This window comes from Hylobates moloch, unplaced genomic scaffold, assembly GCF_009828535.3.
Source record: "Hylobates moloch isolate HMO894 unplaced genomic scaffold, HMol_V3 SCAFFOLD_15, whole genome shotgun sequence".
In the NCBI taxonomy this organism is placed as follows: domain Eukaryota; kingdom Metazoa; phylum Chordata; class Mammalia; order Primates; family Hylobatidae; genus Hylobates; species Hylobates moloch.
The window spans coordinates 60,796,403-60,809,366 of record NW_026652290.1 but is presented as its reverse complement, the minus strand read 5'-3'; the positions used below and the strand labels follow the sequence as shown (position 1 = coordinate 60,809,366).

The following is a 12,964-nucleotide window of genomic DNA, read 5'->3' as shown; positions in this document are numbered from 1 at the left end:
AAAAAAAATTTTTAAGGCTCTTACTGACTACAATAATTATTTTACCAGATTTTTATCTCTTATGTATCTCTTAGTGTCTGAAAAGCTGATTACAATTAGCCAATTAAATAATCATTTCAGAATATGTTTGAATTGTACTAATTAAAATAACCTAATATTCAAAACTGTTCAAAATCCTACACCAGAAAAGCAGAACTATAATACTTAGGAACAAGGTGTAAGCCCCATATTAAAATCCCAAAAGAAATTAATATTAGAAGTTACATTTCCTTGTGATACATGCAACAGTTTAAAATTAAAAAATAAATGCTTAGATTTGAAGTCTGGGAATTGAAACATACCAGTTTTTAGAAATTGTTTAAAATATATATACAGAAAATTGTACAAATTATGTTTACAGCTCAATACTTTTGTACAAATGGAGTACATCTGTGTAATCAGAACTCAGCTCATGAAACAACCTTGCTAATACCCAGAGCTCCTCCCCTATTCCCCTACCAGTTACTAGTTCCTCCCAAAATATACTATTGTCCTGATTTTTAAACCATAGAATAATTTTGCCTGCATTTCAGTTTTACATAAGTGGAATCATACAATGTATACTTTTCTGTGTCTGGTTTCTTTGGCTCCACATTATGTCTATAATATTCATTTGTTATTCTGTGTAATCTATTCATTCTCATTAATGTATAGTATTCCACTGTATAAATACATCAAAATTCTGTTTATCCTTTCTACCGGTGATGGAATTTGGGCTGTTTCCAGTTTTTAAAATTACCAATAGTACTGCCAGGAACATTCTCCTGCTGTGTTTTGGTGAACTTATATACATATTTCTGTTGGGTGCATACCTAGGAATAGAAATGCTGGGTCACAACATGTATGCAAATTTGGCATTACTATATATTGGCAACAATTTTTCAAAGTGGTTGTACCAATTTAAAAATACAGTGTTTTAATCAGTGCTTGAAAGAGGGGATGATTATAATTTTTTTTGCTTATTTAACTTTTAAACTTAAACTTTAAAAACTGATATATGTACATTCAACCTAATGATAATCAATTAAGTCTAATAAATACCTTTAAAATTATATTATCTTTTTCATAGATTAAAAAACTGAAGTTCAGTGGATAAGAGTTATCTGACTAAAAAAAGTCAAAACAAAGATCAGGGAATACTGAAGAACACATGGATTCTAGTTTATAATTTCTTAGCGATTAGGATAAAAAGGAAATGAACATTTGTCTACTGCTGGTGGGAGTATAAATTGGCAAATCTTTTTAAATAGGAATTAAATTCTATACATCAAATAACTTAAAAATACTCTTCACTCTCTAACCAATACTTCTACTTCTGGGAATCAGTCTAAGAACAAACATTCTTAAGTATGAAAAACAAAATAACTTTATACCACAGATGTCTGTCACAGTGAAATTTATTGTATTAAATTAAAAACAACCTAAATATTCAACACAGAGGAAAAGTTAAGTAGATTTAACATAATGTTAATGGGACTTTACACAATCATTAAAAATGATGTTTCTGAAAGCTTTTATAATAATATGAGAAAATGCTTATGATTGTAACTGAAATATATGTATAAAATCATATACACATAATGACAACATAAGAAAATCAGTCTACCTAAGGAAAAAAGTCTACAAATAGAAATATTCCTATAGCAGTAATCTTTTGGCTGGTAGGGCTATGTTTTAATTTTTCTAAATTTTCAGTTTTTAGATAAATGAGCTATATTACTATTACACTATATATATTATTACTAGGATAACATAAAAATAAACTTCACAAAGGTTCCAGACCAAAATATATCAAATAAAAATGTACAATTACCTGTTTAATGATATTCTTTGCTGTAATAATCATTTTTTCACCATAGATTTCTAAAAAATTAAGCTTTCTTTGTTTTAAAAGTCCAAATACAAGAGATACTAGTCTTTCCTGTTAAAATAAAATAAAAGTATGTAACTTGACATTTTAAATATGAAGTAATTTTACTTAGAGGTAGAAATATTCAGCATCAAGAGTTCTGTTTAATCCTCAGATCTCTATCCTGCACAAAGTATTTTCTAGCAGCCTGAAAAACCCCTCCCACAGCAATCTTACCATGAGATTTTTGGAGTCAGTGTTCTAAAACAGATAAATCCTATCCCACCACAGTGAACCAGTGAAGCTGGTTTTCGGGCAAAACAATACAAGGGTATTTTTTGTTCTAGTTTCAACAAGTAAAAAATATCCTTCTCACACCCTGACGACCCATAAATACTCCATGGGCCCTGTAGGTTTTTTTTGGTTTTTGCTTGTTTGTTTTGAGACAGGGTTCTACTCTGTTGCCAGGGCTGGAGTGTAGTGAGGCGATTACAGTTCACTGCAGCCTTGATCTCCCAGACTCAAGTGATCCTCCCACCTCAGCCTCCCAAGTAGCTGGGACTAGAGGCATGCACCACCACACCTGGCTAATTTTTAAATTTGTTTTGTAGACTCACTGTGTTGCCCAGGCTGGTCTCAAATTCCTGGGCTCAAACGATCCTCTAGCTTCAGCCTCCTAAAGTGCTTGGATTACAGGCCTGACCCACTGCGCCTCACCCCTGTGCTTTGTAATGCATAGTCTAGCAGACTGAAATAATGACCTAGACTCTCAGTGGGAAGTCAACTGCTAACATCTACAAAAGTTTCTTTACTTAGGCGGTTATCAGGGTTTCTGGGATTTTTTACTAGTTGTTGTCAGTGATTAACACTGAGAATTTACCAGCTAAGTGAAGCCTGGATATTATGTATTTGTATATACATATATAAAAAACATGTTCATAATAGGTACTCAGTAAATCTGAATGATGGGTAATTACCATATGATAACGATCAATTTTGTTTACATCTTTTTTTTTGAGACAGGGTCTTGCTATGTCACAATCATGGCTCACTACAGCCTCAAACTCCTGGACTCAAGTGATCCTCTCACCTTAGCCACCCAAGTAGCTGGGACTACAGGTGTGCATGCACCACTACACTCAGCTAATTTTTTTATTTTTTGTAGAGATGGAGTCTCCCTATGTTGCCAAGGCTGGTCTCAAACTCCTGGGCTCAAGCCATCTTCCCACCTCAGCCTCTCAAACTGCTGGGATTACAGGCATGAGCCAATGCGCCCAACTATGATCATTTTTTATAAAAGACAAGCTCCAGCACTCGCACACATAAACACAGAATATAAATTAATTCATCCTATATCTGTATTTTTAACTTGGTCTGTAAGCTCATTTTAACTCTAATTTCTAATTAAGCTATACAATTATTTTATTCTCTAATTCCATAGGATAGTGAACAATTACGGTGCTTGCTAAAGTCACGTAGCTAGTGAAGTACTTCATAGGTCTGACAGCCCTTGAAATTTAAGATAATTTTGCTTCCTATAATCTGAGAAAAATGTGTTCTAAGCCAAGACTGTTAAGCAATGGCATCAACTTCATTCCAGTTAAAACACATACCTCTTCTAAAACTTGACAGTCATCTTCCAGTGGTCTATTTAAGTCACTGTGAGAATAAGTAGAAAACTCTGCGATCATCATTTTATCTATCAGTTTTTCTAATTCACAAAGCTGTGATCCCAAATGCCTAAAAAGGAAGAGAAAAATGTTATATTTATATTCACTAAAAACTACAAATTCGCTCCACAATCAAGGGAACTAGTAGGTAAAACTTCTCCAGTTGACAGTACCTGTGCAATAATGCAATGTTTTCAAAAAATGAAGTCCTTTAACTTACCAAAACAACTGCAAACGTTTCATCTTCTAAATTCCATTTTTCTCTTTACAGTTGACCCTTGAACAACATGGGGGTTAGAGGCACCAAACACCAGTGCAATCAAAAATCTGTGTATAACTTTTGACTCCCCAAAAATTTAACTACTAATAGCTTATGTTGACCAGAAGGCTTACCAATAACATAGAGTCAATTAACACTTTTTGTCTATATTATGTGTACCATATACTATATTCTTACAATAAAGCTAGAGAAAATATGGTACTAAGAAAATCCTAAGGAAAAGAAAATACATTTACTATTGATTAGCTGGAATCAGATCATCATAAAGGTCATCTTCACATTGAGTAGGCTGAAGAGGAGGAGGGAGAGGACGGGTTGGTCTTGCTATCTTAAGGGTGACAGAGGAGGTGGAAGTGGAGGCAGAAGAGGCAAGCACACTCAGTATAACTTTACCGAAATGCATTGTAATTTCTGACTTTACTGTTTCATTTCTCTAAAAATGTTTGTTTCTATATGGTACCAATCCTTCTCCCACCATTTGCTTTAGTTTCAGTGCCCATATCATAGAAGAGTCCATGTCATAAAAGAAGTCAAAGGCAGTCTTGAATAATGGGAACTCTACTGCCAGATTGTCTAATGTCATCTTGTTTTCTGGCACTGCTGCTTCTATCTCTTTTTCCTCATTGTCTGGCATTGGTTTGAGAACACTCATCTCCGTCAAGTCATCTTCCGTTAATTCCTCTGGTGTGGTATCTATTAGCTGTTGAATTTCTCCAAGATTCTTATCTTGAAATCCTTCATTCCTCACCCTTTTTTGTCACATCCACAATCTCTTTAATGATTTCCTTGATTGTCTCACAGCATCTGCACTCAGTTTTCTCTAACAGGAATTTATTGTTTCGGGCTTTACGGTCTTCCCAACTTTTTCTATAACAATGACGGCATCTTCAACAGTGTAATCCTTCCGGACTTTCGTGATGTTCTATCGGGGTTCTCTTCCACAGCACTGATAATCCTTTCCATAGAGTAGTGTGTGTAATGAGCTGTAAAGGTACTTATGACTCTCTGATCTAGAAGCTAGATTAGAGATGTTGTGTTTGGGGCAAGGAGACCATTTTAATGCCTCTGGTGCTGAATTCATGGGGTTCTGGGTGGACAGGGGCATTGTTCAACACGAAAAGAACTTTAAAAGGCAGTCTCTTACTGGCAAGGTACTTCCTGACTTCAGAGACAAAGCATCAATGGCACCAATCCAGAAAAAGCATTCTCATGCAGGTCTTTTGTTGTATAAGCAGAAGACTGGCAGCTGTTATTTATCTTTTCCCTTTGAAGCTTGTGGGTTAGCAGCTTTACAGATAAGGGCAGTCCTGATCACAAACCTGACGTCATTTGCACAAAACAGTAAGAGATAGCCTATCCCTTCCTGTCTTAAATCCTGGTGGCTCACTTCTCTTCCTTGCTAATAAATGTTCTTTGTGGCTTTTTTTTCCCCCAGAGTAGGGCACTTTTGTCTGCATTAAAACCTTTCAGGTAGATATTCTTTCTCCTCCATTATTTTCTAAATGGCATCCAGGAACTCATTTGCTGCCTCTTTGTCAGCAGAAGCTGCTTCTCCTATTATCATGACATTTTTTTAAGCCAAACCTCTAAAATTATCAAACCATCCTTTGCTGGCATTAAGTTCTGTAGCTTTAGATGTTCATTTTCCTTTTGCTTTAAATTATCACTTGATATCTTAGCTTTTTCTCAAATAATTACTTAGAGTCTATAGGTATGCCTTTCTCATAGTAAGCCTGCACCTACATGAAATCTGCATTTTCAATAATGGATAAAAAGGTACTTGCAGAAAGAAAAGGTTTTAGTAAATGCTGTTGTAGCTGGAGTGAGGACTTCACAAATTTCCTTTTGTTGTTGTTGTTGTTGTTGTTTTTTACAATCGTGGGCAACCACAACTGTAGACCCCAATCTGCTATACACATCAAGGAATTAAACTTTTTACTGTAAATGTCATGACTTCTCTCTGCTTCTTGGGAGTACTTCCAGCATCACCAGTGAACTTAGTATGGGTCCCATGGTGTTATTTAAGGTGTATAGTATGTATTAAAAACAATAAAAACCATGCAAAAACTGTTAGAGATCACCTTTTACTGTGATACTCAATTTACTGGAGAGAGGAACTGCTCAAACATAGATGACTAGCATCACTTTGGCTCACCACAGCAGCAACAAGGTGGTGGTTATGAAATTATTACAGTGGTACAATATATACCACAGTTAGTTTTTTGCAGTTATGATTTAATACTGCATGAGTGGGGCCATGTACAGTCTGTGTGCAAGTTTTGATAAATTTTAACTTTTTAAATAGTGCTGTGTTTTTTGGTTTTTTTTTTTTTTGGAGATGGAGTCTCGCTCTTTCACCCAGGCTGGATGGAGTGCAGTGGCGCGATCTCGGCTCACTGCAGGCTCCGCCCCCCGGGGTTCACGCCATTCTCCTGCCTCAGCCTCCCGCGTAGCTGGGACTACAGGCGCCCGCCACCTCGCCCGGCTAATTTTTTGTATTTTTTAGTGGAGACGGGGTTTCACCGTGTTAGCCAGGATGGTCTCGATCTCCTGACCTCGTGATCTGCCCGCCTCGGCCTCCCAAAGTGCTGGGACTACAGGCGTGAGCCACAGCGCCCGGCCTTGTGCTGTGTATATTTTATGGTAGTAAATGATAAAATAGACTAGTACCTACACATATTTTATGCATTCATGGCATATATATTTCTAGGCTATGTGGTAAGTTTTTTCAAACTTTCACAAATCTCCAAAAACTTTTCCAATATATTTACTGAAAAAAAATCTGTGTATAAATGGACCCACAAGTCCAAACCCATGTTGTTCAAGGTCAAAGGTGTACCTTTAGCCTCCCAATAAATGTGTTCTAGAAAACCTGGTTACTGGGTATATTTATGATTGTTTTCCACAGACAAAATATTGACATTCTAAGTCCTTTCCTTATTAACCATTTACTGAATATCAATGGTGGTAGCTCCCTAGTCATTCATTTATTCAACAAACATTTGTGCCTACCCTGTGCTAGGCCCTGTTCTGGGTGCAAATATAAATATCTGAAGGACTATATGTACAGACGGACTCAATTCAATCTTTCTTATAATCAGTTTGTGCAACATCCTTTAGGTCATTAAACTGAAAGTCATTGAAACACAAGACTGAAAAATGTAAGGATGAAGTACTTTCATATACAAAGGGATTTCTGCCATACTCTCAAATAGCTGTGTAAAAGCAATGAGCTAAAGAAGCCTAGATAACCTAGTTGGTCCAAAGAATTGCAAAACTTAAATGAAAGAGCCCAATGGAAAATATGTTTATATCTCAGGGGAAAAAAATGTTTTAAGCTCTATTTTAAGGGACAGTTTTAAAACATTTAAATTTTATATTACATTAAAATTTAAAAAACATTTAAAATATATCTACACTATATTTACTTGAAAAACAAATCCTTAATATTGGCAACTATATTTACTAAGAAAGATGAGATATAACACAATTTTTAAAAAATTAGTTAAGGGCCGGGCGCGGTGGCTCACGCTTGTAATCCCAGCACTTTGGGAGGCCGAGGCGGGCGGATCACGAGGTCAGGAGATCGAGACCACAGTGAAACCCCGTCTCTACTAAAAATACAAAAAAAAAAAAAATTAGCCGGGCATGGTGGCGGGCGCCTGTAGTCCCAGCTACTCGGAGAGGCTGAGGCAGGAGCGGAGCTTGCAATGAGCCGAGATTGCACCACTGCACTCCAGCCTGGGCGACAGAGTGAGACTCCGTCTCAAAAATTAGTTAAAACCATTTGACCTTTTGGGTAGATGCATTATTCTTCTTTTATAAACAACATATGGTAAGTAGGAGTAGTGATAATTATGAAACAAATCTGATAAGTGAAATAACATATAAGTTTGCATCTTACAACATGAAAATTATATTTCTTATAGTTAATAGACTAAAAAGGTTCTCATAAATGGCATCAATATCTTACAGTAGACTAATTTAGAATATATCCACCAGTACAAACTAAAACATTGTCACAAGAGGAATTTGGCAGTATCTAGCAAAATCACAGAGGAATTTTGACCTAGGAATCTCACTTCTTAGAATCTGTCTCAAAGATGCATGAGCAAAAATACCAAAGAACATACATTAACTGCCCTACTATTGGTAACTGTAACAGAATAGAAACAATCCAAATGCTGACCAATGGGGAATGGTTGAATAAATCACAATGCATTTATTTTAAATAGATATTACCCATTTTTAAAAGAATTGATTAATACCTATACATACAGCTACAGAGCATTTTTCATTATTTCCCCTCCAGGAGCCTTTTCTAACCTCACACACACACAACCCCATGAAATTTTTATTTTTATTATTTTTTTTAGACAGAGTCTCCTCTGTTGCCTAGGCTGGAGTGTAGTGGCGCAATCTCAACTCACTGCAACCTCTACCTCCCAGGTTCATGCAATTCTCGTGCCTCAGCCTCCCGAGTAGCTAGGAATACAGGTATGTGCCACCACACCCAGCTAATTTTTGTGTTTTTAGTAAAAGACAGGGTTTCACCATATTGGCCAGGCTAGTTTCGAGCTCCTGACCTCAAGTGGTCCACACGCCTTGGCCTCCCAAAGTGCTGGAATTATAGGCATGAGCCACGGTACCCGGCCACCCCTATGAAACTTTAATGCCACAAATATATTATGTATCTGTTTAAGTACTATGGCCCTTTGAAGGGTCACAAACCATTGTTATATTCAAGATTTTTTTTCACCTTTCAAGAGCCAATGTTTGCCCTCTTGAGGTAGTATCTCCCATTGAGAATGCATGCTGTAGAGCATGTACAATATCCAGAGTATATTGTAAGGTAAAAACAGCAAGGTGGAGAACAGTATGTATAGTGCGCTAACGCTTATCTAAGATGAGAGACAGACGGATGGATAGATATAAACTAAAACTTTTAAATGGCAACTTATGGTAGGGGTTGTAGGGTAGAAAAACTGAGGTCATACTGATACTTCCATTTAAATTCAAGACTATATGGTTTTTACTTCTTCAATCTTACGTATGTATCTCCTTTTAATCAGGCTGAAAATTGTGATTACTAATGACACTAACATAATTCCTCATTTGTTTTATCCCACAACATACACAGATTATCTCAGAACAATATTATTAATACAAACAATATAGGACTTTTTTCTCTTCTTTTCCTTAAGATATATCCCATATGAAATGAACAGTTAAATTATTGTTTTAAAGTCACTTAAAAAAGAAAATTATTTCCCAGTTCTGTCCACTACAAAAGCCTAGAAATAATGGCCAATCCAGTAGCAAGAACATGCCTACTACCCAGATGGATTTCTAAATACTATTTCCTACTGAAAGAAAGTAGGGCTCCCTAGACAAATGGCAGATTACAGGTCTGGGGTAGAAAATGTATACTATAAACATCCTGTCATAACACAAAGTAAGAAAACTGTCAATAACTACTTAGGAAATCATGTCAAAAAGACTCAAGAATGAACTGGAGGAGGTTCCTACAAATGATAATTCAATTTGAACATTGATAAAAATTAAAAAGCAAAGAACTTAAAACACTTTGCATATAAATCCATGTATTTATAATATCTTTAAAAATTCATCAGTTATCTTTGGAGGATGCTAGATTTCCAATCCGTTATTTTGAAAACAGCTAAATAAAGGAAAAGAATCTAGCATTTATCCTGTCTAATCTTGTAAGAATTGTCCTTCAAAGGGTGACCAAATAATTGTTATAGGGAAACACCAATTCATAGAAATATTCCAGTGAATAAGAAAGTGGGATAGAATTAGAGTATCATAATTTGTAGCCCACAATTAATGACAAATCTAGACAACAATTATTAAATGGCTGCTAATCATCAAAAGAGAGACTTTTCATGCTTCTTGACTGAAATACGCACCACTGTCTATTAGGTGCTCTTGTCAAAAAGTAAAATTTAAAGCTAATCAAGCTTTTAAATCTAACTATCAATTACAGAGAATACAGGTGAAAAAATAACATGCTAAACATGGAAACACAGTTTACACAATCCAAACTATGAGAAGCACTATAAGACAACCCAGTTTCTTCGATTAATATTTTGAAAGAAAATTAGAATGGATAACTATGGATCAAAAAACACTTGAGACATATCAACCAATTGCAATATACAGATATTATTTGGACTCTGATTACAATAAATACACTGTAAGAAAGAATTTTGAGACAAACAGGAAAATCTGAACACTGACTAGCTATATTTGAAAATATAGGATTGGCTGGGTGGAGCCAAGATGGCCGAATAGGAACAGCTCCAGTCTCCAGCTCCCAGCCCCAGCGACACAGAAGACGGATGATTTCTGCATTTCTGCTTGAGGTACCGGTTTCATCTCACTAGGGAGTGCCTAACAGTGGGTGCAGGACAGTCGGTGAAGCGCACTGTGCGCGAGCCGAAGCAGGGCGAGGCATTACCTCACTCGGGAAGCGCAAGGGGTCAGGGAGTTCCCTTTCCTAGTCAAAGAAAGGGGAAACAGACGGCACCTGGAATATCGGGTCAGTCCCACCCCAATACTGCGCTTTTCCAACGGGCCTGGAAAACGGCACACTAGGAGATTGTGTCCCGCACCTGGCTCGGAGGGTCCTGTGCCCACGGAGTCTCGCTGATTGCTAACACAGCAGTCTGAGATCAAGCTGCAAGGCGGCAGCGAGGCTGGGGGAGGGGCGCCCGCCATTGCCCAGGCTTGCTTAGGTAAACAAAGCAGCCAGGAAGCTCGAACTGGGTGGAGCCCACCACAGCTCAAGGAGGCCTGCCTGCCTCTATAGGCTCCACCTCTGGGGGCAGGGCACAGACAAACGAAAACTCAGCAAGAACCTCCACAGACTTAAAGGTCCCTGTCTGACTGACAGCTTTGAAGAGAGTAGTGGTTCTCCCAGCACGCAGCTGGAGATCTGAGAACGGACAGACTGCCTCCTAAAGCGGGTCCCTCACCCCTGAGCAGCCTAACTGGGAGGCACCCCCCCAGTAGGGACAGACTGACACCTCATTCAACCGGGTACTCCTCTGAGACAAAACTTTCAGAAGAACTATCAGACAGCTGAATTTGTGGTCTCACGAAAATCCGCTGTTCTGCAGCCACCGCTGCTGACACCCAGCCAAACAGGGTCTGGAGTGGACCTCTAGTAAACTCCAACAGACCTGCAGCTGAGGGTCCTGTCTGGTAGAAGGAAAACTAACAAACAGAAAGGACATCCACACCAAAAACCCATCTGTACATCTCCATCATCAAAGACCAAAAGTAGATAAAACCACAAAGATGGGGAAAAAACAGAACAAAAAAACTGGAAACTCTAAAAAACAGAGCACCTCTCCTCCTCCAAAGGAACGCAGTTCCTCACCAGCAACGGAACAAAGCTGGATGGAGGATGACTTTGATGAGTTGAGAGAAGAAGGCTTCAGACGATCAAACTACTCTGAGCTACGAGAGGAAATTCAAAACAATAGCAAAGAAGTTAAAAACTTTGAAAAAATATTAGAAGAATGGATAACTAGAATAACCAATGGAGAGAAGGGCTTAAAGGAGCTGATGGAGCTGAAAGCCAAGTTTCGAGAACTACGCGAAGATTGCAGAAGCCTCAGTAGCAGATGCGATCAACTGGAAGAAAGGGTATCGCTGATGGAAGATGAAATGAATGAAATGAAGAGAGAAGGGAAGTTTAGAGAAAAAAGAATAAAAAGAAATGAACAAAGCCTCCGAGAAATTTGGGACTATGTGAAAAGACCAAACCTACGTCTGATTGGTGTACCTGAAAATGATGGGGATAATGGAACCAAGTTGGAAAACACTCTGCAAGATATTATCCAGGAGAACTTCCCCAATCTAGCAAGGCAGGCCAGCATTCAGATTCAGGAAATACAGAGAACGCCACAAAGATACTCCTCGAGAAGGGCAACTCCAAGACACATAATTGTCAGATTCACCAAAGTTGAAATGAAGGAAAAAATGTTAAGGGCAGCCAGAGAGAAAGGTCGGGTTACCCACAAAGGGAAGCCCATCAGACTAACAGCTGATCTCTCAGCAGAAACTCTACAAGCCAGAAGAGAGTGGGGGCCGATATTCAACATTCTTAAAGAAAAGAATTTTCAACCCAGAATTTGCTATCCCGCCAAACTAAGCTTCATAAGTGAAGGAGAAATAAAATACTTTACAGACAAGCAAACGCTGAGTGATTTTGTCACCACCAGGCCTGCCCTAAAAGAGCTCCTGAAGGAAGCACTAAACATGGAAAGGAACAACCGGTACCAGCCACTGCAAAAACATGCCAAATTGTAAAGACCATCGAGGCTAGGAAGAAACAATAGCAACTAACGAGCAAAATAACCAACTAACATCATAATGACAGGATCAGATTCACACATAACAATATTAACGTTAAATGTAAATGGGCTAAATGCTCCAATCAAAAGACACAGACTGGCAAACTGGATAAGGAGTCAGGACCCATCAGTGTGCTGTATTCAGGAAACCCATCTCACGTGCAGAGACACACATAGGCTCAAAATAAAGGGATGGAGGAAGATCTATCAAGCAACTGGAAAACAAAAAAAGGCAGGGGTTGCAATCCTAGTCTCTGACAAAATAGACTTTAAACCAACAAAGATCAAAAGAGACAAAGAAGGCCATTACATAATGGTAAAGGGATCAATTCAACAAGAAGAGCTAACTATCCTAAATATATATGCACCCAACACAGGAGCACCCAGATTCATAAAGCAAGTCCTCAGTGACCTACAAAGGGACTTAAACTCCCACACAATAATAATGGGAGATTTTAACACCCCACTGTCAACATTAGACAGATCAACGAGACAGAAAGTTAACAAGGATATCCAGGAATTGAACTCAGCTCTACATAAAGTGGACCTAATAGACATCTACAGAACTCTCCACCCCAAGTCAACAGAATATACATTTTTTTCAGCACCACACCACACCTATTCCAAAATTGACCACATAGTTGGAAGTAAAGCTCTCCTCAGCAAATGTAAAAGAACAGAAATTATAACAAACTGTCTCTCAGACCACAGTGCAATCAAACTAGAACTCAGGATTAAGAAA

At 37.9% G+C, this 12,964-nt stretch overlaps 1 protein-coding gene across 7 annotated transcripts in view; it reads right to left on the bottom strand.

Moving 5' to 3' along the window:
• VPS54 (VPS54 subunit of GARP complex) overlaps positions 1-12,964 on the bottom strand; it is a 137,748-nt gene that overhangs the window by 56,000 nt on the left and 68,784 nt on the right. For all 7 annotated transcript variants that reach the window (XR_004252373.2, XM_032178180.2, XM_032178181.2 and 4 more), the window contains 2 exons: positions 3,502-3,628; positions 1,853-1,960 (listed from right to left, as the gene is read on the bottom strand). Coding sequence is in view for 6 of the 7 variants with exons in the window: in XM_032178180.2 (XP_032034071.1) it covers positions 1,853-1,960; positions 3,502-3,628 (235 nt within the window). In the remaining variant the exon portion in view is untranslated. The remainder of the gene's footprint in view (positions 1-1,852; positions 1,961-3,501; positions 3,629-12,964) is intronic.